Source organism: Alosa sapidissima, chromosome 15 (assembly GCF_018492685.1).
Source record: "Alosa sapidissima isolate fAloSap1 chromosome 15, fAloSap1.pri, whole genome shotgun sequence".
Lineage (NCBI taxonomy): Eukaryota > Metazoa > Chordata > Actinopteri > Clupeiformes > Clupeidae > Alosa > Alosa sapidissima.
This window is the reverse complement of record NC_055971.1, coordinates 24822065-24848807: the sequence shown is the minus strand read 5'-3', so window position 1 is coordinate 24848807 and position 26743 is coordinate 24822065. Positions and strand designations below refer to the sequence as shown.

The window sequence follows — 26743 nt, the reverse complement described above, 5'->3', positions numbered from 1 at the left end:
TGCATGTTTGCCCTTTATTTGGTCTACCAAATAATAATCAATGTATGTAAGACTATGGGTGCAAGTTTGAGAGCATATTTTGCTGCCAGAGCGAGTCAGACGCACAAAGTGGTTTAGGTATAGCTTTAGTCAGGTATAGGTTTCGTTTTTTTTCTGATTCCCGGGACACTGAAAGGCTGGGCTGCACCAAACTTGGTGGGCCTGTAGCCCCACAAGGATGACACAGAACCATTGATTTTTGATTCTGTCGTCCACCTGCCGTACTGGACCCCCAAAAGGAAGATAAGGTGGACACAGTTTTCTGTGAATATCTTGAGAATTTGAGGAAAAATGCTAAGTTTCGTGGAATTCATTGGAGGGGGGGAGCATACAATGAATTAATTAACGTTAGTGACTGTACACCAATCATCTTGAAGATAGTAACGAGTTAAGGGTTGCCAGTAGATGATTCACGCACACACACACACAAACACAAACACAAACACAAACACAAACAAACAAACCCACACATAGACACATAATATGAACAGACACACTCACACACAAGCATGCACGCATATGCACACACACATAAAGAAACGCATATACATGCAAGCCAGACACACACACATAGACAGCACACATGCACACACACAGGCATGCACACACTCACATGCATGCATGTACACACACACACACACACACACACATATAAACACAAACGAAACGGAATGATTGTAACTCTGGTTGCATGTGATTTGTTTATGTAAATTCACTTCAACATAGAGGTCTCTTCTTCTATCTCCCTGCCTTGACGTAAGCTATCTTCCCGATACCACTATCAATTTGTTGCAAAACTCGCACCCTAAATGCATGTTTTTCTCCAAGACTAATGCACTGCCTCATAACGATGCCATTTTCTATAAGTAGGAAAGTATGAATATGAATATATTGGTGTATATTTAAACCCAATTTAAATCATTTTCTTGGTGTGTTTCTTAAAATTTATTTTGCCTCTTTTGAAAAGATACTGGAGAGCTATCTGCATTTGTGGAACTGGCGTCGATCTCTGCTGGAGAAAATGCCCTGGATATCGACAAAGTGTGTTACTTTAGAGATGCCATTTCTGCTGCTGCACCCCTAATTTATGGATTAACGGAAAAGTCTGGATTCACCGAATTCAGAGATGCAGTGAGAGAAGTTCAGTCGGAACTTCTAAATGACAAAAAGCTTGAGGAAAAGCTGGTAGGTGTGCTGCAGCTGTACATATTATTATATGGGTATGTTAATACTGAAAGGCATGTCCTAAATCACAACTTTATACATTGGGTTAGTTCTTTGCAGTATGATTATAAAATAGTTTAAATGTTGTGAAAATGCAGTAGATCCTCTTGTTGATGTCCAAATGAAATGCTATACAGCCACGTATTGTGAGATCGGTGAGAATGTATTTTCCTTTTGTGAGTATTTGTCCTGATATTGTATTACTTTTTAGAGAGACTCCTGCAAGAACAGAGACTGGCTTGAGATAGCTTATGAGACACATGGGTCTGTGGAGAGGTCATCTTTGCGTCAGGCAACAGATATCAATGAAAGTGGAATCTACACCATCAGAAGGCCTTCAGGGAAAACCATGGTAAATGCTTAATACTCTAGTCTAGCAGATAAGGAAGTGGATGAAGTGAAAGTATGACATTAGAAAGGCAAACAAAAAAATGAAGAAAAACTGGCGCTCTCATACTGATTCAGTTTCTCTAATTGACTTATTTAACCACAATTTGGATTGCTTTTAAAAAGTGGAAATGTTTCCCTGCAAAACAGAGGTGCGCTGTTTTCATACATACAGAATACCTAATCAATCACTATTAACACTTCTACTCACATATTTTTGTGCATTACTCCCATTCCCCCCCCCCCCCCCCCGTCTTCCCATAAATGCATATACATGAGTAAGAAAAGCACAGATAGCCATTGCCACTGCACTCCAGTGGCAGGCAAAATGTGCTTTCATTGACGTGCGATCTGCCTAGAATGTACCATTCCATGTTCATTTTTCATGCTTATACAAGTAAATGACTTCGTAACATGTTAATCAAATTATGGTTACTCTTTACTTGACAGTGTCGACATAAGAGTGACATGACACTATCATGAACGTGTCATAAACATGTCATAAACGTTTATGACATAACGCTTCTGTTATTAAGTGACATTCGGTTTTTGTTATAACAAGTTAGGGTTAGGTTTAGAGTTAGGGTTGGGGTTAGAGGTTAGGATTAGGGGTAGAGCTAGGGTTAGGTTACATGCGTCATGACAGTGTCATGTGTTCATGACCGTGTCATGTCACTCTTATGTTGATACTGTCAAGTAAAGTGTTACCCAAATTTATTGCAGTTTTATGATACATTTTGTAGCATGTAGTAGTCAGAATGTAATTAGTTTTCATTGAATTTTCAAGTCATTTTCATGATGACATTGCTAACATTGTTTGATGGGTGATGGTTAGTTTGCTGATTTGGAACCTTGTTTTGTCTTTGTGATTTGCCCCGATGAAACTGTTAGGTGACTCTGGAAAATTGCATTGCTCTAAAATGTAAAGAAGTGTCTTCCGATGGAAATAGTAAATATAGGGATTACAGCCTGACTGAACTCAAGGAACTCCAGAACAAACTAATGCTGATCACGGTCACTCATGACAACAGAGAAGATGGCATCACAAATTATGTGGAGGTAAATATAATTGTTTGAATGATTATTGCAGCAGCCTCCTTATCTATTGGCACCCCTAGGAGGAGAGTAAAAAGAGTCATGAAAAAAACATCCTTTGTCATTCTATTATAATTTCACAATAAAAAACAAGGAAAATCTATCCTTGAACGAAATGTATTCTGAGGACCAAAATATCATACTATAGTATAGTATAGTATAGATACTTCTTTGATCCCGTGAGGGAAATTTGGTCTCTGCATTTAACCCAATCGGTGAATTAGTGAAACACAAACAGCACACAGTGAACACACAGTGAGGTGAAGCACACACTAATCCCGGCGCAGTGAGCTGCCTGCTTCAACGGCGGCGTTCGGGGAGCAGTGAGGGGTTAGGTGCCTTTGCTCAAGGGCACTTCAGCCGCGGCCCACTGGTCAGGGCTCGAACCGGCAACCCTCCGGTTACAAGTCCAGAGTGCTAACCAGCGGGCCAAGGCTGCCCAAGTTGGAGAATACAAAGCAGAGAATTTGAGAGCATTCCTTTTTACAGAATATTTTGGGATCACCCAGACTCCCAGAAGGGATATTCCACCATTTCGGGAATTACACTGATTTTCCACCTCCCCTCCCCAAGTTAAACAATTAATTGAATTCAAAGATCATTGAATCGGATTAGACCATTAGCATCTCGCCTGCTAGCATCACCCTTAAAAGTGACTAAGATTTCCAGCAATTTTCCCATTTTAAAACTTGTCTCTTCTCAAGTTGGAAAGTGTAGTAAGAAAGTGTAAAAATGAAATGTGGTGAACTATACTCTCATTCTGGCGTAATAATCAAGGAACGTTGTGAACGTACCATGGGCGCAGCAGCACAATGATATCACGCAGCACCTGAAAATAGTCCCTGTAGGCCTTCCAGCAACAAGTTTGAGCTGCATCAGATTATTACGCCGGAATGAGAGTATAGTTCCATGTCAAATCAGCCTAGAAAATCGCCACGTTTCATTCTACGTTAGTCTTATTAGGGACCGTTCGGTATTTATGGAATGGACCACCGGAGCAAAATAGGGGAGGGTCATGTCTTTTTATTCTTTGTTGAGGGGATTGTCACCCAACTTTTTTTTGTCTAGTCAGTCTCAGAGATAGTCAGTCTCAGTCTTCACACTTCGGGCACCCCTCAAAAAGGTTGTTCTTATGTTTATTAATCAGTCATGAGTGTGTTTTGGGTGTAAAATCATTTAAACTCATTAGTGGATGTCATTAGACCTGTTTTCCAGTGTAGCCTTCTGATGTTCGGCATTGCCAGATTGCACTCTTAGCTTGGGATTGAATTAGATTCAACTTTATTGTCATTGTGCAGAGTACAAGTACAGAGACAACGAAATGCAGTTTGTGTCTAACCAGAAGTGCAAAAAAGCAAAAAAAAAAGTGCAATGTGATATACAAAGTAGGTGGTGCATAGACAGGACAAAAGATATAGTGCAGTGAGACAGTAGCCTACAGTTGTTTTCAGAAGTTGGTTTAGAATAGTATAAATTAAATATAAGTATGTGTAGTGTATTAGCAGTAACCTTATAAGAGCAGAATAAATATGGCTATGTAATATGAACAATGTATAAACAACACAGATATGTGCAATGTAGTGGCAGTACTATTATAGTAGTAATAAGAACAATATAGATATACGCAGTGTATTAACAGAATATATTACAGAAAAACTGAATAAATATGGATATTTAGCATGAACCATATAAACAGATATGTACAGTATGTACAGTTATGTGCAGTGTGGTAACAGTTGTGGAGTTGTGCAGTTGTGGGGGTGGCTGGGGGATGTCCGCCTCCTTGTTGTCCCTGTCAAGGCTGCCATGGTCGTGGACACCTCAACAGGCACAGGCAAGGAGGCATCAGGCGGGGCAAGGGGTGATGGGAGCTTAGTTTGTTGGATGTCACCGCGATGCAGAGCTAGAGTTTAGTAGGGTGACAGTCGCAGGAAAGAAGCTTCCTCTGAACCTGCTGGTTCGGGTGTGGAGAGACCTGTAACGCCTCCCTGAGGGGAGTGGGGTGAACAGTCTGTGGCTGGGGTGAGAACAGTCTTCGATGATGATGAATACTCAACCTACAAGGATACAAGGATACAAGGAAGTTTATTGTCACATGCATATAGTTACTGGAAGTAAGAAATGCAGTGAAAATTATGTCTGGTGTCAGCCTATTTGTGCATAGTAGGGAATCCTGTCTGGAAGGGAAGAGGCTAAACTTTCAAATGTTTTGATTTTGGACTGCAATACCGATTTTAAACGCCAGTGGTGGTTCTTAGGTAAAGCACCCTTAAAAGGGTTGGTCTTTTCTGTTTTAAAGAAATCAGTTATTAATGTCACTTGGCAATGAGACAACTTTGTTGAATTGCTCAAATTATTATAGTTTGAGCGTTGTGTTGTTTGCCTCTTGAACCTTGGTATATTCAATGTGATCCCCACTTCCACTTAAGAAAAACACAGCTTTCCATTATGTGCTCTGGTTGCAGTCAGAATGTGACGTCATCCCTGTGCTAATACTTATGTAGGATACAGTATGCCCATCAGTTTTATTCCATTTATTACAATTTCTCAGTGTTTGTTAACAACAATTTCAAACATGAAATCATGTCCTGTCCTAATTTATTTTCCAGGTATTGGAGCACGTAATCAATGTCGGAACATCCTTCCTTGAACTCTGCGATGCTGGTCATGTTCTTTTCAAAGACTGGGAGATGACAGCCTACTGTAAGCGTGAGCGGGAAACCAAAATCTGGGTGAACTTTGGAATCACCAACGTGAAAATCAAAGGACAAAGACCTCTGCTAAAGGAGCTGAAGGGACTCTGTGACAGCATGAAGTGTTGCCTCTCAGAGTGGCTGAAGTATGTGGAGACAAAAAGGAATAAATACTATTCCCTGAATTGTTTCACAGCAAAGCAGCTGATGAATCTGTGCTGCTCAATGGCAGAAGTACAACACAAACACGAAATTAGTGCTAGTTTGCTCAACATGTTGTCCGTCATGAAAGAGGACATCACAGACGAAGATGTAAAGGATGCTCTTAACGATGCACTCCAGACCCCAGTTGAAGACAGTGGAACACAAGGTTCAGCCCTGCTCAAAAAGTTCCTTTACATTTATCCAGATCACTTAGAATATTTCATAGGGTTTGGACTTCCTGAGAAAGTGGGCAAGGCAGGAATAATGTATTGTGAACAGCAAGCACACGAGGGAGGGAGAAGTCCAGAAGACATTGATGAATATAGAGATTTTGTGATGGAACATATTGATGAGCATCAAGATGATGATGATTGGGTCCGAGAATGGAGTGAAAAATATGAGAAAGCAAAAGATGATGTGCTTGGTAGTCAAATGAAATTCAAAGGGGGGCACTCCTCTGATCAAATGTCATCTTTTGCAATGACACAGGATGAGATTTCAACAATGTTTGAAAACTTAAACCACACGGATGATAAGATTGTGATGCTTTGGAAGACATACCACAACAAACTTTCAGGACTTGTGTCAGATAAATTTGTGGATTTAGATGTGTTGGGAGAAACCATACAGCATATAGCTAATTCTTCAACAGCCGTAGTACAACGAAAACTACCGTTTGGCTTGGAAGCTGGAAAACCAAATCTCATCTCCTGTAAATATGTTGAAATGGCACCACTTTGTCTGTCAGTGTACAAAGATGAAGAACAGCCTCTGCCAAGCTATGACGAGATCCTGATCTGCACACCTGAGACAACAGCAGAGGAGGTTGAGCTGATCCTCAGAAGAGCTCTCCAGTCTGGCAACATACATGAGAAGATCTACAGTTTGCTGAATGCAGACAAACTCAATCATGAGGTCTCAAGAAAACTGGAGTCCACATACTACAATCTATCGAAAACGCAAGATAGTGCAGCCACAGAAAATTACAGGTTGATCATTTGTTGTGATTCAAAAGCCAGTCATAGTTATGTTGCTACTGCCTTTGACAATTTCAAAAGAACACTTTCGGAGAACCCACGCCGAAATCAAGAGATTAAACTGTACCTTAAGGCTCAACACAAATTGCCCTCTGGGGCTGAAAAGGGATTTGGAAAATTACACCGCTTTCAGCTCTTTCCACAAAGGACCAAACTTGTCTTCTCAGAGCATGCTGGCATGGGTAAGACGTTTGCTCAATAGCTCTAAACAAAATATTTGTTTTTCACTGTGCAACAGTGCTGTAGTACTGGAAACTGCCTGTTAGTCTCGAGCCCACTTTTACGCAGTCTCGGTCTTGTCCCGGAATCAACTGTACTTTGACTTGGTCTTGTCTCTGTCTTAAATATAGAAAACTTGTGGGGGGTTTTTATGTCAAAGTTTTTTGCAAGACCACTCATCACAAAGCTTTAAGTATTACTATGGTTGGATGTATAATGTGCTTCTTCCAATGCAACCAATAAGATGCATTTCATTTAAAAAAAAAACAAAAAAACATTTGTATCTTTTCTTTGTTGCTCGAACTCTCTACATCCACCAGCTCACACACTCACACATACAAAATCCCTGAGACTGGTGATCCGAGAATGACTTCCCAGCTTTTTTTTTTCAGTTTTCTGATCTTCCAGCTAAAACAGAAAAGTGTAAACTGGAAGAAACATTATCCAAACATTTATTTTGCCAACATAGGAAAAAAACTTTGAATGAATGAAACTTTTGATATTTTTAGTACATTTTCCAGATGTTTGTGTGTGATAAGAAACTTTAAGTGTTACACAAACCCATGCTCTTTACCCTTTTGGGAAATTTTGTGTTATCTGTGACCAGTAATTACATCTAGACAATATGAGAAATGTTCACATTTATAGTAAATTAACTTCTTCATTAATGTTTTCCAAGGAAAATCACTTTACGTGAAAAGTCTTGTGAATGCAATGAAAGAACTGAAAGAGGAAGACTTCACCCATGAAACCATCAGACTTACTGAATCACAGCTGAGACCAGAACACATTATCCAGAAGTTTCAGATATATGAGGACAAGCCCACTGACACAGTGCCAAGGATATTCCACTTTGATGTTCCCCCTGTGGTAAGTCTGCTGTTAACAGTATTGTTTTTGTTTTGTTTGATTTTTAGATGCTTATTTTATTCTGAAGGTTCTTTTACTGATGGGTGACAACCAGGGTAGGAATTTCATGGCGGCCACGATGGCCATGGCCGTCGTTGCCCCTTGCGTTGGCCGTGATGCCCTTTGAAAATCAGAGGTTTATAGGCCACTGTGGCCTTGGTGCCCCCTTCTTTCAATATTCTGGTTTGCGTCCAACTAATAGTCTATTTTATTAGCCTATGGCCTGTCAAAATAATCTTAGCATTCACAGCGCAAATTAATTTAGTCTTTTACGCAGTGGAGAAAGTGACAGTGCACGGCAAGAAAGGAAGTGCGTCCAAATTCACCCATTCTTCTCAGTTGAACTACTCGCGAAGCAGCCTACTCATCATACAGACATCACAAGTATCACATGACATGAAAGAGCTTTTTCTCAGCTTTTAAACGATGAGTCTCTAATTGCTGTGGTGAACGGTTCACGAGACAAGTAAATAATATTATTAAATGGAATCATAAATTCTAGGTTCTGCACCTATCTCCCTACCCATTCATCTCGGTGGAATACTTCACGAACCCTTCGTTCAACACATGACAAACCACATATCAAAATAAACCGGAGACCTTACCGAACACAAAGGTGTAAAGCAGTCCCCTGTACAGTTAGCCGTTCCAGAGTAATCCGGTTTTGAATTTGCAGCAAATTTTGACATGCATGTTACCAAATTTGGGCTTTAAGTTTCACAATGTGTTTACATTTGATGATTTCATAACAGGCCAAATACAAAATAAATGTTACAAATATCGGCTAGATATCGGTATATATTAACCCAATAACTTTCAGTGTCAAAACTTGAAACTTTTCAGGCAAAAACTTGAAATTTTTACTGAGATCAATAATCAGAGGATGCAGCTGACTAAGAGTTTGTGAAAGTAGCCTTAATGATCACAAAATGCTAAGCATACATCTAGGCTATTTGAGTTTCTTAAAGCTGAGCTGTGCTTAAATTGTTCAATTCATGATTTCATAACAGGCCAAATATAAAATAAATGGGTAACACTTTATTTTAATGTGTCGCTGTTACAGTGTACCTACCTAATTAGGTACAGTGGTACAACCTGTGTAACAACATGTACTATCAGGTACTATCATTGTACTTGCATTATGTATTTGTGGGTACCTACATATAGTTGTTACATTGTAATACTGAGTGCTTTTACAAAACTTTGCCAATTTGCCTAAATTTTCATCAGAGGCAAAGAGCTGACCTGAGACCTGCTGGATGGGGTAAATCTGGTCATGATAGATTTGATATACAAAGGATTCTTAGCTCCAGTCAAGGCCTCATTGTCTTCAGTACATGTAACAGCTGTGCTGCTACAACCTTGTTACTTTGTAGATTATCAAATCTATCATGACCTAGGAGCAGCGGGCTCATCAGGATCACACCTGGAGCAGTTTCCAGCCCTTGATCTAACACCCAGGGAGCAGTTGGGGGTTAAGTGCCTTGCTTCCTAACCAGTAGGCCACGGATGTCCCACATATAAGAGTCATGTCATAGAGGTCAACAACAATGAAAAAACTGCAGCTCGAGCTCTGTCCGAGTGGATGACATCACATGCTCTAATCACACATGTGGAAATACCCTTTGCAAATAATGGTTATGTAATAAAGGGATGTAGTTCAATGCACAGATTGCAGACTGACTCTCTTTAACAGTAGCTGTGTTTCCATTACAGATTTGTGCAAAATAAAGCGATATTTGTCAAAACAAGACAAAGCAGAATTGCAAATGTTTCCATTAAGCAAAACCGGTATACTTGGCAGCGATGTGTGACAATTTTGAGAGGACATAGCCCACATTTAACATTATAAATGCTTGCATTTTGTTATTGGTGAGAGTAGACTTGCACCGATGTCCTCACCTCAAATCAACTCTTAAAATAATCCTGTCTCATTAGACCACACGAAACACGCCACCTTCTTGAATGCATTTACTGCCATGTGACTCACCTAAATGTGAAATGTGTTTCCATTTCACTTTTGCGAAATAGTGCTATTTTGATAAGTCTGAAAAACCACCTCAGTAGAGTGTAAAAACGTTATATTTGTGACGTTTTGCCATATTCACATTTCCATAACTCGTTTTTCATTTTGGATCTGTGCATTTTCAGGGTTAATGAAAACAAACCTAGAGATATGCTCTTGATTACACAATCTGTTGATAATAAGAATGACACCCCCCCCCCACACACCCTTTCTTCAAATCACTCTTCCTATCTCAGCCTGTACTATTTCAAAGCTAGTGACAGTGGAGTCATGAAGTCATGAATATCTTCATGAACTTATGTCTCAACAGTACACACTGTAAACACATGACAAAACACTCCCAAAATTCCCTGTTATTCGTCACCCCTGCTGCTAGTTCATCTGTCACAATCGCCAGTGACCTCACATTGCCCTTAGTGATTGAAAGGATATCTTGTTTCTTCTCTTCAAACATGGTTTTATCTACACTGCAAACACAACATTGCCTATTTATATCACTCGGCATGTTGGCGTTAATCCAAAGAGGCATTCACAGCTCTCAATGATAGGAATTCCTCTCAAACGGAAATAAGGGAGAATTTGAATGTTGCATTTGAATGATTTTTTTTTTGTTTTATTATTATTATTATTATTATTATTATTATTATTATTATTATTATTGTACTTCCAGGTATCCAAGGGTCTTTACTCATTCCTGCTCCAGCTGTTTGTATTGAGATGCTTTCAGAGCCCAGACGGATCCATGTGGAGGTGCAACAACTCCCATGTGTACTTGGTGGAATACACAAGACGAACAAATAGAGAATGTGATAGACATAACTCTGAGGTATAGTAATGCAGTAAATTAGTGACTTAATAAGGGATGTAATACAATGAAAATGCAATAGTCATCATCACTCATTTTAGAAAATCAATCTTGCATTTTATTCAGTGGATGTAGTTGTTTTCCATATTTTGTTTGCTTTTTGTTTAATCACGTACTGTAGGATAAATTATTGTATTTGGCCTATGCTCACTGATCTGCATGGTAATATTTGTTTGAAGAAATATGTTATACTCCATCCAACCAATAGTATTTGTTTATCACACAGATTCCCACCAAAATGGAAGAGGCATTTCTGGAAATGTTCCCAAATGTCAAATGCCTGTCGCCAGAGGAGACACATAAGTACCTGTCTGAAGGAGGATCATCTGATGAGGAGTATCAGTTAATGGATCAGGCAGAATTTTCCAGTGAAGCCTTTCAGCGGACATACCAATACTTCAAAAGATATGAACAGAACCAGCTTGAGAATTTTTCATTTGAACGTTTTTCATGTGAGGATACCCCTAAGGAGTGGTTACAATGCCTCATGCGTTACTGTGACAACAGAACACCCTCATGGGGAGAACTCAGAAACTTCACACACTTCCTCAATATGCAGTTAAAGAAATGTGAGCAATCAATCTTCTGCAGTGACATCTTAAGTCAAGACCTTACTGGCTTCAAGAAATTTGTTGTGAAATTCATGATAACAATGTCCAAGGATTTCTCCATGCGATCACTAATGATAAGTGATGAAAGTACTGAGAAAGAAATGAACACTGATGAAGATGTTGATCTACAAGATTTCCAACTCAGAAGACGTTGGGAACAACAAGCTCACCCCTACATCATGTTTAATGCTGACAACAATTCCATGACATTTCTGGGGTTCCACATTCATAACTTGAATGCCATCGATTCTCGTACTGGAGAGATTGTAGAACAGAAGGTGATTGACAGAGTGCTTTTTCACCAGTTGAGGACACAAAGGGTTCCATTTAATATAGAGTTTGAGATACTTCCACGGAAAGAACAGCTGGACATCATAAGTAGAGTTCTAGGTGTCATCAACGTCACAGATCCAGATGACACCTATCAGCTGACACTTGACAATGTGATGAAAATCCTTGCCATTCATCTGCGATTTGAGTCTGACATCCCTGTCATCATCATGGGTGAAACTGGATGTGGGAAAACTCGACTGGTGCAGTTCATGTGTGATCTGCTGAGGTCTGGGAAAGAGGGCAAAAATATGATTGTGGTGAGGGTTCATGGAGGCACAACATCAGAAACAATTTACAAAAAAGTTAAAGAGGCTGTTGAGATTTCAAAACGGAATGAGGCTCTAGCAATGGACACTGTTCTGTTTTTTGATGAGGCAAACACAACAGAAGCTGTGAATGCAATCAAGGAAGTTATCTGTGACAAATCTGTGAATGGAGAACCAATTGATGCACGTCGTCTAAAAATCATTGCGGCATGCAATCCCTATAGGAAACACTCACAGGAAGCCATTGAACAACTGGAGAAAGCTGGCCTCGGGTACCAAGTAAAGTCTGAGAATACAGAAGAGAAACTAGGACAAATTCCAATGAGGCAGCTGGTCTACAGAGTTCAGCCTTTACCTCCAAGTCTTTCACCACTTGTCTGGGACTTTGGAAAATTAAATGAGAAGACACAAGAGCTGTACATCCAACAGATGGTTAAAACATTCTTCCAAAAAGAAAAACTTCCAAAAGAGCATGAGTCCCTATTCACAAATGTTATCTCTGCTTCTCAGATGCACATGGCTGGTTTAACTGATGAATGTAGGATGGTCAGTCTGAGAGACATTGAGCGCTGCATGAAAACAGTCATGTGGTTTTATCAGCAAAAGGTCACATTATTCCCTGAAATGGACAAACATAGTAATAGTACCAATATAGGTGTACATGAGTTGGTTCGATCCCTCATCCTTGCAATCGGAGTTTGCTACATGGCATCTCTTGAAAATCGTGATGCATATCTGGAAAAGGTTGCCGAGGAATTACTATTGACTTCTGAGGCTATCAGCACTGAGATAGAGTCATGCAAAAAAGTGTTCATTGACCATGTTGACTGTCCAGGTTCTGTGGCAAAGAATGATGCCCTGAAGGAAAATGTGTTCATGATGGTTGTTTGCATGAATTTGAGAATTCCATTATTCCTTGTTGGTAAACCAGGGAGTTCCAAATCGTTATCCAAGACTATTGCTGCCCATGCAATGCAGGGGAAAAGCTCCCAAAGTGAACTCTTCAAAGGCTTCAAAAAAGCCCAGCTTGCTTCCTTTCAGTGCAGCCCTCACTCTTCCCCCGATGGTATCATCTCTGTGTTCAGACAGTGTACACAGTTTCAGAGGGAGAAGAATCTAGATGAATATGTCTCTGTGGTGGTCCTTGATGAAATTGGACTGGCAGAAGACTCCCCAAAGATGCCTTTGAAAACACTGCACCCACTTTTGGAATTTGGTTGCATTGATGATGAGCAACCTGAAGACTTCAAAAAGGTTGCATTCATTGGGATTTCCAACTGGTCACTGGATCCAGCAAAGATGAACAGAGGTATTCTGGTCCTGAGAACATCTCCAGAGTTTGAAGAGTTGGAGAACACAGCTCTTGCTATATGTCCCCATGATGAAAAGCACATACTCCCTGAAATTAAGATACTCATTTCTTCACTTACTGAGTTTTACCAAAAGGTGCTTTGTGAACAGGAACAGTTCGGTGAATTCTTTGGACTCAGGGACTTTTACAGTCTCGTTAAGCTAATTGTGTCATATGCCATAGAAACAAATGGAAGACCTTCAAATGAGGAGCTTACCAAAGCTGTTCAGCGGAATTTTGGTGGATTTGATTCCATTGATATTCTTAAAATATTCGGGGATGTTTTTGGTCAGAAAACAGAAAAATGTGACACAATTTCTTTGCTTAGAGAAAACCTGATGATATGCACATCAGGTTTTACATCCAGGTATCTTCTCTTACCAACAACAAACCATGCAGCACTACAAATTCTGAAACTGCAGGGAATTATCAATGAAGAAAGCACTGAGGTCATCTTTGGATCTGGATTCCCACATGATGAAGAGTATTCCCAGGTGTGTCGCATTGTAAACAGAGTGAAGACATGCATGGAGACAGGGAGAGCAGTCATACTGCTGAATATTCAGAGTCTCTATGAGAGTCTCTACGATGCCCTGAATCAATGCTATGTGAAGTTAGGGGGCAGTTACTATGTAGATCTTGGGCTTGGGTCCCATCGTGTGAAGTGTAGAGTAAAAGATGAGTTCCGACTCATTGTCATTGAAGAGAAGAGCACAGTATATAAACAGTTCCCTACTCCACTTCTGAACCGTCTGGAGAAACACTGTGTGGAGATCAGCAATATCCTCCCACCCTATGCGAAGGAAATGCAGAATGAACTGGAGAACTGGTTGAAGACACTTGTGACAACTGACATGTATCAATCGGAAGAAGTGGCAGACATCTCGAGGAAAAAGCATGACTGCATTATAGGATACACCGAAGACACGTGTGCATCTGTGCTATTACAGTGTTGTCCAGACATTGTTTCCAGACATCAGGAACGGCATGATTCAGACAGAACTGATGAACTGGATGATTCTGACGGAAAAGAAATTCTTGACTTGGCCAAGGAAAAGCTACTTCAGTGTGCAACTCCTGATTCAGTGTTGAAAGCATCAAAGTATACTTGTGCAATTCATGACATCTTGCTTGAGGTATATTTTGTCAAACAGCCTCATGGGAATATGATAAAGACCCTGATGAAATACAGAGAATACCCCAAAGGACTTAATATTGAGGTTAGTGCACTGCATACTGTATGCAACCAAGCAGCCTCACATAATTATCATCACAATAGTAAATAATGACTCCACAATACAACATTATTTTACTAATTGGTTACAGGTGTCCACATTTTCCCGTCTCCTGAATAAAAGAGATCTGGAGCAAATCAACAACCAACTCAACATTGGAGAAAATGACTCTTGCCTCTACCTGCTCAATGAGTTTTACACAGAGCAGTCATTTACTCAGACACTGAGGTAATTCCCTGTTAAGTAGATTTAGCATACAGATATGCAATTGCATCACCTATCATCACAGCCAAGTAAAATTCTTTATTTAATATATATTTCTTTATTTATGTTTGTAGAGACTTCCTTGTAGCTGATACAGGAGCACGCAAGCTGGTACTATTGCAGTCTTACTTTGAATGTGCAAAACAAAGTCAGCGCATTCTATTTTGTGTAAGGTAGGATGATCCTTTGTCACACAGAGGTAGTAAAATGTTCTGTAGGACTCCCTTGTGATAAACCTTTTCATATTCATGAAATAACAAAAGTGGCAGGGACTTTACATTTACGTCAAAACGTGCTCTCACATCAACAACGCCGTTATCCACTCTAACACGATCACTCAAGCAAGAAAAAGGATGCTTTGAAAACACCTGTTTCACTGGGGGTAGCAACAGGACAACAGTAGCCTACAGAGACTGATAGGTCCGGTGGCATGAGATGGACCTCGCTGCAAAACACTAGGGGTGAAGCTGGATCTAAACCCAACTCCTGCTATATCCACACTTGCACCCTATCGTACATTGACGTGATCCTGTAGGTGGCGTTAATGCACCAAAGGGCGCCTAATCTGCCAGTATAGTATAGTATAGTGTATATATATATATATATATATATATATATATATATATACTATAGTATAGATATTTGACTGATGTTAGTTCATCGCCTAAACAACAAAAGCATATTCCTTGTGCAGAACAAGCCTTGAGAAGAAGGCTATTTAGGCTACAAAGGCAAAGTAAAATATAAATATTTTGCAACTCCAGGTAGAGCTCTAAAGTTGCCAAAAATACCTGAAACTTATTGCCTTAAAGTCTATAATGCTGGTTTGGCATTTCATTGATTCACTAATCTGCCAACTTTTTAATTGAAATATTTTTTAAAAATACATTCATAGCACAAATGGATGCATGTGAATTATTTATATTAATTAATCACAGAGTGTGTAATTCATTAGATTTTTTTTAATGGCTTGGCAGCCCTAGTTGGAACCTTTGACTGACAATCGCTTTGTCCAGTCAGAATCCCAGAAATTGGTAATAAAATAAATTATAAAAAATAACGAAAAAAAATATCACCCCACACTTCACAGATTATGATTATTATGACCGGACCTAGATCCAGCTTGGATCCTGTTTTCTGCAGTGAGACCTACTTGTGTGGCAGGGCTAATGTTATGCGGCTATTCAACTACGGGATATTTTACTGAAAGCAGCACACTTACTGTTCTTCTTAAATTTTCTTATTCCCGTCTCCCTAATTTTTGGCCAGCTCTAGCGCCTAGACCCTCTGAGACAGAGACACCGTTCCAACTTTAAAACGTCCGGTCAGTACCGGTGTAAGTTGCTGGCGAAGATGACGTCAAGTGATCGTGTCGTTCGTCCGCCATATTGGATGTAACACAAAGTGAAACTAAATGTTCACAGGTCACAAATTTGGTCCGAACGCCACGAAACTTGACGTACATGATCCTTGGACCAAGCCTCACAAAAGTTACCAGAAGGATTTTTGATTTTCGAAAGCGTTTGCCCGTCACAGCCAAACGAAATTGACGGCGAAGCTCCGAAACAGGAAGTCGTCCATATCTCAGGAACTGTCACTGTCACTATCACTGTCACATATCGATACCAACTCGGGACTCCAATGTGAGGGTGCACAAGCTAAAAAAAAAGAAAACTTTCCAAAAGTTTACATCATTTGGCTTGGTATCTGTCATCCTTCACCTTTGCTACTATAATTCTGCCACAATGCCTTCCCAGTGTACACAGTGTCTCTGTCCAGCCTTGCCACGCTCATCAATTCATTGCTCTGCCATGGGTGTTTATGGACATCAAGGAGAACATTAGCTATATATAGCTAACATAGTACAGTTATTTTCACATTGATGGTATTCAAATCAAATTTTTCATTATTGTTAAATGTCATGATGGGAGAGTATTATTAAAAATGTTACAAGTATGCAAATTCATATGTTTACGGGCAATTAGGTTTTACAGTGTTGTTTTGTTGTAAAGACATGCAAGGCATTCTGGGCCATGTAATAAACAGTGGTCGTTCCATACGTATTAATATGAATAGGTGTTTCTGTAAACCTAAGGACAATAAACAGCCATTGGAAATGTTATTTCTTGTTTATTCTAATTGCAAACCACATAAATCCATTCGTAATCACACGTACACATTTAATACACACTGAAAGACTCTCATTTTGTTTATTTGATGTTGCCTAGCAACCCTGGGTGCAGTGGTGCAGCCTTGGCCCTAGTTCACGTTTTGAGTTTGTGGCCAAACAAGTGCCCAAAATATCGGTTTCCATGTGTATGTGCTGGATGGTGTGCGTCCTTTATTTAAGTGTTTTATAGAGTTACAGACATATGAGTCATGTTCTAGTGGTCAACATAAATGTGCCCCTTCTGTTATTAAAATGCTAAGCGGAGATTTAGCATGCTAAGCAGAGATTCAGCATCATTCATTTCTTGTGTGAATAGGGAGGAGATGTATGTTGCTATGTATGGCATTTGTGTTGCTTAGCGTAATGCCATGGTCATTTGATATGAGATGCTTGCACTTGTAACTTCATCACTCGTAACTTAGGACTCCTATTTTTTTAAAGTTAATTCACGAAGCATTTTAGCCCTAAAAGTAAGCAACTAAGCAAAATAAAGCAACTTTATTCAGGATTTCTTGGCCAATCTTTCCCCTTAATTCCAATTTCCCCCCTCAGACATAATATAACTCACCTGAGAAGCGTGATGAAGGACACACCTGAGTTTGATGTTGTTCTTATCACAAGATTACCAAGAATTTCAGGAGGATGTGGCTACATTGCTTCTTTTGGAGGTGATCCATTCAACATATTTTGTGATGTTTCTACATATTTTGTTTTATTATTAATATTAATGGTTTGAAAGTAATGTAATAGAATATTTAAAATAATAATTCAATCTCAAGCAATTTAGAATATTTTAATCATGTGAGTCTGTGGTAAGTGTGTAATTGTGGTGTTGTTAAGGCTGTAAAAAATTCCTCTTTAGATGATTGGACGTCACTGCACCTCGATGAGCTTATTCCAACCTTTGGATTTCCTGGTGACATATACCAGCTACAGAGTATGACCGTCTCAGAGATTCTACAGAAGAGTTCTGCCTCATGCTTTGGTAATACCCACTGTACATTCAGTAAAAAGTATGGAGATACAGTATCTATTCATTCATGATAGCAATATGATACACTGACAAGCGGGCTAGCTATATTTATTGATACCCAAAAGGAAATTGTTGTATTACGGCAGCAACTGTTAAAACAAAGAAAAACACATATAACACACACAAACAGATATCAAATCATATTTGTATTTGTCACATACAAATTATGCAAAGTGCAATATGTAGTCAAACGCTTACCATAGTCACCTGACTCCAATGATAATAGATAGATAGATAGATAGATAGATACTTTATTGATCCCTAGGGGAAATTCAAGGTCACAGTAGCATACAGACAACATACACACACACATTCACTAACAGCAGAAAAAGTAATTAAAAGTATATAATATAAAAAACACAACTAAGCAATAAGGACTGTAGTAGATAAAGTATATACTAAATATACTAAAATACAAATTATACTAAATAAAACTTAATCTAAATCAATTCTAAAAAACACTATCCACATAGTGGGTGATTAATCAATCAGGTGCGCTTGCAATGACTGAAGCAGGGATTGAGCCTGTGGTCCTCTGTGCATAAAGTAAGGTAAGGTGCTCTTTGTGAATGAGTGTCATGGTGATGGTGCAAATGAGTAAGTCAAATAGTGCAACAGTGTGAGAATAAAATCTATATATCTATATATAAATAACTATATTAAGAAAAGTATAAGTGTGGTCACAGTTCGGCTGTGGCATGGAGGGAGGGGTTGTGCATATATGTGCTAGTAAAGCACGCAAACAGTGAGGCAGAAGACAATGGTAAAGTGGCTAGTGGACAGACAGTTCAAGACATGGAGGTGGTGAAGAGGCAGACAGACTATGCGGAGAAGTCTATTTCTCCTCTTCCCTTAAGTGATGCATTGAACAGTTCAATGGCCCTGGGGATGAATGACTTCCTCAGTCTGTCTGTTGTGCAAGGCAGTGAGCGAAGTCTCCAGCTGATCAGGCTCTTCTGCTTAACAATAGTGCTGTGGAGTGGATGACACTCAGGGCCAGATGTACTAACGCTTTTGCGCCTACTTCAGGCGTATTTATTTCGCAATGTGCGTGTAAAATCATTGCGAGGTATGTACAAACAGGCCGCAATTATGTAAAAGCACAAACTGCCTGTCGAGGAAGCTGAAAGTGGCAGATTGCGTTTGTCATGTCATGCATATGCATTCATGGGAGGATCCAGGGGAAAGTGGGAGTTTAGCGTAAAAAGTCTTCCATAGCCTACGTGCACAAGCAGTTTGAGTAGAACTACTGATCTTCATTATCTCCCTGCTTGTTTACATCTTATCATGTATGGTATTATTTCATGATCGCTAAACATTTGATTCTTTTTAATGTTGTCATCAGTTAACTTCATTGAACTGCGCTTGTATGTAGGCGCTGCCATTCAGTTGTGGACGTTCGTAAATTGCGTTTATGGGCGGAGAAAGGCAGATACAGGCGCAGTTTACACTAAGGATTGAACGATTAATAAATACAACGGAAACTTGGGTCTGACAGCGTTCGCAATCTGCGGTGGGGTACCTGGGGTCTGAGCGTACCTAAGACGAGTCGCTCCATTGTCTTCATTACATGTGATGTTAGAGCAGCAGGTCTTTAGTCATTAAGCTCACTAGGATGTGGCTTTTTAGGGACAGGGGTGAGACATGATGTCTTCCACAGTGTTGGAACTTGTCCAAGGCGTAGACTTAGATTGAAGATGTGCTTCAGTGGCTCCCCCAGCTCAGCAGCACAGGCCTTGAGTAGCCTTGGACACAGTTTGTCAGGCCCTGCTGCCTTACTCGTGTTCAGTTTAGCGCTCACTCGTTTTCCTGTGATGATGTTTTATTTAGTATAATTTGTATTTTAGTACAGTAAGGGGAGGGGTGCATCTGGGATCTGTGTGTCTGATAGCTGTTGACTGAGGTCGTTGTCGCCTCATTGTTCGTGATCGCCGTGTGGAAGAGGGGTGCAATATCCACTGATGGTGGGGGTACGATAGCCTGTGATGGTGGAGGTGAGTGTTGCACTGGTATTGTGGGGGTGGGGGCTTGGGGATGACCACAGACATGGCCAAGAAATTAAAACAGACAAAAAATGAAACAGACATGGCCAAGAAATTAACAAATGTCATGAGCAAGGTTAGTGACTGGTTACATAACTCATGCCTTACATTAAATGTTGAAAAAACTATAACCATGTTCTTTACAAATAGATCTAAACTTATTCTGAAATTGTAGTAAATGGCCAATATATAAAACATGTAGAGAAATGTAAACACCTGGGGGTAACTCTAGATTCAACACTCAGGTCATGTTAAAAACCTGTGCAACACACTACTAATTAATTTAGTATATGTTAGATACATAAGAAACTCTCTCACCACTGAGGCATCTAGTACATACTTAAATGCAATGATCATCCCCCACCTCTTATACTGCATTACATTGTGGTCTCAGGTAGTGATGTAGTACTCGAGTCCGGTCTCGGACTCGAGTCCGGTCTCGAGACCAATTTCTGCTTTCTCGGTCTCGTCTCGGACTCGTTCCTTCAAAGACTCGGTCTTGACTCGGTCTCGGACCACAGTGGGAGGAGAAGGACTCGTAATTTCAGACCGAGTCCTCGAGACCAACGCATTTTTTATGTTCATATAAAAAAACAGACAACACATAACAACAATAATAATAAAATGCAATGTTGACCGGCATTATTTGAAAATGACATCCCATGGTGCAATGCAAAGATACTGCCGTCAGAGCCGTTTATTTATCTCTATGGCTCTGCTGCCGGTGAGTGTCTGTAGGTCAGCATAGTCCATATTAAGACGTTAAGACTGCTCCTCTAAACAATTCCCAATCTAGCTTAGTCTGTAGGCCTAACTGTTGATTATTAACTGGGGTGATATTAAATTCTGAATATTAAAACTGAATTTTTTTTATGGTCTTGGTCTCGACTCGGTCTCGACTCCTAAAGGACTCGGTCTCGACTCGGACTTGCTTCTTCAAAGACTCGGTCTTGACTCGGACTCGACTGTATTTGAAAACCAACAGACTCGGTCTCGACTCGGTCTCGACCCTTCAAAGACTCGGTCTTGACTCGGACTCGGCATAGGCGGTCTCGTCCCCATCACTAGTCTCAGGCATATAAAACACCCTTAGAATCCTTGTATAAGATCAAGATCAAAAAAATACTCAAATGTGTCTTTACTACATAAAATAATTTACAGTGATACTGCTCCCCCTCTGAAAAAAGTTTGTAATACTCTGCTCTGAAATAACAGCGCAAACTACTCATCGTGTTACAAAGGGGGGTGTAGCTTCCCACAACGCAGGACCCAATTTGGGAGTTCCTCTTTCTCATGTGTTGCCATGAGGCAGTGGAATGCCTTTCCCACAGAACATATATGTTGCACAGATATATATGTTGCACCTGAGTCGCAGGACCAGTCAAACTATGAAAAAAGTGTGACTTATAGTCCGGAAAATACGGTAATTACTATGGCCACCATGTCATCTATAGTCCTGTTTAATATTTCTTAAATTGTTACTTTTATATTGTCATACCTGCCCAGGGACTACAGGTGAAAATTAGCAATTGTTGCTATAACCTGGCCGAACACATATTCTTTTGTATAACAAGATTAATGTTTATTATGTTATTTGTGAATTGTTCCTGTTTTAAATAAATACATTTCTAATTCCAATACCACTCATTTTTTAAACAAACACAAATAAAAGGCATAAAATAAGGTTAGTATTATCTGGGATTTAGGTGACCATTATATTCCTATTTGTGGACTACTAACAAGAGTGTCACAAATGCAGGCACAGTCAAGCTGCCTGTTGCTGACTATAACTAAGTTCAGCAAGCTTAACTTTACATGTCATAACATCTACTAAACATAAGTCACATCTTAATTCTATCACTTGAATTACAAATTGACAAATCCATCACAAATGACTAGATTGTTAATATTCCTGATGAGTGTTTTATGTCATGTGTTTTAAATGTTATAATTGCCACTTCAGTATAGTTAAATAACAATTTACATTAACCCTATGAAGTTTCTGCTAACTGAATTATTTTCTGTACCTAGAATGTAGATCCAAACAGGAATGCTAGCAACATTGTGATTCTTTGCATTTCAGTGGAAAATGGCACAGATGGATGTGAAGAAAGTACAAAAAGAGAGGTTTGATGCCACTGTCCTAATTTATGATTTATGATGTATCATTATGGTATTTGTTCAGAGGATATTAGACACCCCTTCCAAAAGCAGTTAGTGGACCAATTGTGATCATGAACATGATTAAAGGAGAAATCCAGCGAGTTTTCACATAGATCTCTGTTTCTCAAGGAAGTACTGTCGATACGAAAAACAACCTTGAGAAACGGAGATCTATGTGAAAACTCACCAGATTTCTCCTTTGGTCATCATTGAATGTTGGTGTGGCTATGGAGTAGTGATAGCATTAATAGCAGTAATTGTATACAATATTAATATTTATAGTAATGGAACTACTGGTGGAAAATGTAGTTACATTAAAGTTTATGTTAAGCAACATGCAGGCCTATATCAAATCTATCGTTTTTGAGCAAAGTACTTGAAAAAGTTGTTTGTAATCAGTTAAATACCTTCCTCAACGAAAACAGTATCCTTGAAAAATTCCAATCAGGTTTTAGATCAAATCACAGCACAGAAACGGCTCTAGTAAAAATAGTCAATGATCTCAGACTAGCTACCGACTCAAACAAAGTCTCAATCCTTATTCTTCTGGATTTGAGTGCGGCATTTGACACCATTGATCATAGCATCCTAATTCACCGCCTTGCGAAGTGGGTGGGTCTCTCTGATAATGCTCTAAACTGGTTTCAAACCTACATTACTGGCAGAGATTTTTATATCAGTCTAGGAGATCATGTATCTGAAAAACATGACTTGCCTTTTGGTGTGGCCCAGGGGAGCTGCCTTGGTCCCCTGCTATTTTCTCTATATATGCTTCCATTGGGAAACGTCATAAGTCAACATAATGTAAACTTCCACAGCTACGCAGATGATACCCAATTGTATCTTTCTGTTGAGCCAACTAACCCAGATGGCCTTTGCTCCCTCACTGCATGCCTAACCTCCATTAATCAGTGGATGAGCAAAAACTTTTTGAAACTAAATGATGACAAAACAGAGGTACTTCTGGTTGGACCAAAACTAAAGCGAGATATTATTCTTAGTAATCTGGGGAACTTGGCACACCAGGTCAAACCAAAAGTAACAAGCCTCGGTGTCATCTTAGATGCAGAGTTAAGTTTTAAGCCCCATATCAGTAAAGTTACTCAGACAGCCTATTTCCACTTGAGAAACATTGCCAAAGTGCGGCCCTTTTTAACTCAACAAGATGCAGAAAAACTAATTCACGCCTTTATCACTAGCAGGTTAGACTACTGCAATGCACTTTTCACTGGTCTTCCCAAAAAACATCTAAAGAAATTGGCACTCATACAGAACTCTGCGGCTAGACTTTTAACTAAGACTAAGAAGAGAGAACACATCACCCCTGTGTTGGCTGAACTGCACTGGCTCCCTATTTCCTATAGAATTGATTTTAAGGTTATGTTAATTACTTACAAAGCTCTGAATGGCATAGCACCTTCATATATCTCTGAGCTTTTAATATCTTATCAACCACAAAGGAAACTTAGATCATCCAATTCTAATCTTTTAATCGTACCCAAAGTGCTCCACAAACAAAGTGGAGAAGCTGCGTTTATCCATTATGCCCCCAAACTATGGAACACCCTGCCTCTGTACATCAAGCAGGCGAGTTCAGTAAATATTTTTAAAAAAGATCTGAAAACATACCTGTACAGGAAAGCTTTTAGTTAACTCATCTTATCCTGTAGACTACATTTTCAGATTATTCTACATCTGCTACTATTGGAGGGCGCAGCCAGCCAGAAGCAGATGGGCTCCCCCTATTAAGTCAGGTTCTGCTCAAGGTTTCTTCCTGGAATATGGGAGTTTTTCCTTGCCACAGTTGCCATATGGCGTGCTTGTGGGGGGTAAGAGGGTTAAGGCTGCCAGTCTTATGACGTCATTTTCTATATTTTTGATATGTTGCTGAGCATATCATAAACAGCAAAGAAAAGTGATTGATAATGACTGACTGACTACTATTGTGTTACATGCTTCAAATGTAAAGCACTTTGAGCTGCATTCTGTGTATGAAAGGTGCTATACAAATAAAGCTTTATTATTATTATTATTATTATGTAAGCTTTCTCATTGTATAGTCAATATTATTTATGCCAGTATCTGTTTCATTATAGGTGACCCTGGTAGACAATGTGCTGCTAATCAAGAAGTCTCTGCAAAAGGGCATTTTGCAGCTGCAAGACAAGGCAGATAATACACACAGGGCAACAAAACGCATAGAAATTTTGCATGGCTTACTTCATAACAAATATAAAGGTGAGAGGGTTGTTTATGGCTATTACTTCATGCCCTGTTGTTGTTGTCAATTCTTGCTAATATCTGAATTCATTGTGTGTCTCTTCAGTCTCAGAAGACTTCATCTCAATATTACAGAGAAGAATCATCAGCCTTCTTTCAGTGCAAGAGAAAGGGGAGAATTGGGTCACTACCCAGGCTTTGTCTGGGCACCTTGTTGCTGAGGGAGGGTCCTTCAGGTAATTGTTTTTTTGCGTGCTTTAGCAGTTGCTCATCTATTTCACCAAGTAGGCAGACAGCACAACAAACATGCACGCACATACATACACGTGTGCACACGCTCAACCACACATGGCATCAAGTCTGACACATTAATAAAAAAAATCATGCCTAGTGGAAGCGGTAGGGAAGGTTTATAAAACTCACAAGCTCATCCAACAGTGAGCCAGCATGCATGTTATTTTTGTTTTTGGCCGCATATCCGTAGGAAAGTACTAATTAGGATAGCCTATAGTAATTTACAGAATACATATATAAGTGAAACAAGTGCCCAAACATTTGCTTCTGGTGATTATGTCACTTTGGCTGGTTTAAGACTTTCCTTTGAAAGCTATGGCTGTTTTGAGGTACTTCAGATCTGTTATAGCTGGCGCCAGATTCACTTTGTCCACAGCAGAGCTAGTGAGTGGAGCGAGAGAAGGAGCGGAGCAGATGGAATTTTGTTGGAGCGCGGAGCACTTTTTAATTTAGAGGCTGGAGTGGCCGCTCTGTTCTGCTCCAATTTCGCACCGATACAGCTCATACCACGGGTCTGAGGCATGTCCAAATCCATCCAAAATTAATTTCTTCCTAATTAAACCAAGACCATTATACTTCAAAAATGTGCCATTGTAAGCTTGTTGATGGGGATGGAGGTCAGACTGGTGTACTATTCCTACAAAACAACTACCATAAATCCTCAAATTATGGCCGGGATTCTACTTATAGCCGGGCCTAGGTAAATAGTCGGGGCCGTGGTCGATTCGGACAAATAAAGGTCGGTCCCCCAATACAAGCCGGAGTAATAATTGCCTACCAGTAGGGGTATCAGTCCACAAGCACTAGAAGACATTGTGGTGATTTAACTCAATGAAATAAGAGCATTCTTAATGTTTTATGTTGTTAGTTGGTTTAATACTGTTGCCACAATGGGTCTCCAACACATCACTCTCAAGCTCAGTCATTTGCCGCCCCCTTCTGAGCTTGCCACAGGCTGAAGCAGTATTACATTTAAACTAGTGCTGTCAAACGATTAACATTTTTAATCGTGATTAATCACTGAATTCCTATAGTTAATTACGAATAATCACATATTTTATCATATGATTAAAATTCTATTATTTTGCATTTCTGAACTTTCCAGGAGTCCATATTAACAATATAAAGCAATTACTATGTATCTTGATTGGGATTCAAATGAAAGCAAAGCAAATTACTTTATTAACTGAACTTTAAGATGTAGGTCTATTTGATAGATAGATTGATTTGATTCTAAATCAAATTTCAAAAAGATGTGCAGACCTGAGGCAACACAATATATTCTTCAAAATATAGCTGATATAAACTGAATGCTACCGCAGAAGTGCATGCACAAAATGTCGGCCTACACACATTATAAAGGGCATAACACACAGGAAATACAATAGCCTATTCATACTATATTAATTATTTTTGAGTTCAGTTGAAAATAAGGAGCTTTTCGACATGACATTACATCTAGTTATTAATTCACAGAACATTCAATGATTTTACTAACACGGCAGTTATGAAGAATTACTGTATGTATATGTAACTTACTCATGTCGAAACTATGTACATTACCAACCTAATTTGTTTGCAATACCCATGCAAAACGGTTAGCTTGCTAGCTAGCTAACTGTGGAACTTCAGTATAACATAGCCAATTATCTAACCTAGTTGTAGGAAATAGGCTACATTCATATTACACGTGATAGACTGAATGTGTGACTTATGTTTAGTTGATGTTATGACATGTAAAGTTAAGCTTGCCGAACTTAGTAGTCAGCCACGGGCAGTTGGACTGTGCCTACATTCGTGACACTCTTAGTAAACTGGAAAGAGCAAAAAATAGGAACATAGTGGTCACATTAATCCCATAAACACACAGATAACTCTTACACCAACCTTATTTTGTGCCTTTTATTCACATTTGTTTCAAGATTTAGTAAGTATAACCCCTTTTCGATCCCCACTTCCCAAGTTTCCATTATATCAGTCATCTTTCCCCTAAAAGGGGACGTGTACGTGCAGCACATACAACGTTTCCATTCCATTCGTCAGTGCATATTGTTTAGTTTCCA

General features: G+C 39.5%; 1 protein-coding gene across 1 annotated transcript in view; it reads left to right on the top strand.

The window, feature by feature from the left end:
* Positions 1 to 26743, top strand: part of LOC121683471 (E3 ubiquitin-protein ligase rnf213-alpha-like) — a 140184-nt gene that overhangs the window by 74154 nt on the left and 39287 nt on the right. Inside the window, exons 36-49 of the mRNA XM_042063102.1 lie at positions 1007 to 1224; positions 1475 to 1615; positions 2542 to 2709; positions 5355 to 6861; positions 7578 to 7768; positions 10504 to 10659; positions 10925 to 14479; positions 14586 to 14722; positions 14833 to 14931; positions 17481 to 17596; positions 17791 to 17913; positions 22087 to 22130; positions 24263 to 24404; positions 24493 to 24622. Of these exons, the coding sequence (XP_041919036.1) occupies positions 1007 to 1224; positions 1475 to 1615; positions 2542 to 2709; positions 5355 to 6861; positions 7578 to 7768; positions 10504 to 10659; positions 10925 to 14479; positions 14586 to 14722; positions 14833 to 14931; positions 17481 to 17596; positions 17791 to 17913; positions 22087 to 22130; positions 24263 to 24404; positions 24493 to 24622 (6727 nt within the window). The remainder of the gene's footprint in view (positions 1 to 1006; positions 1225 to 1474; positions 1616 to 2541; positions 2710 to 5354; positions 6862 to 7577; positions 7769 to 10503; positions 10660 to 10924; positions 14480 to 14585; positions 14723 to 14832; positions 14932 to 17480; positions 17597 to 17790; positions 17914 to 22086; positions 22131 to 24262; positions 24405 to 24492; positions 24623 to 26743) is intronic.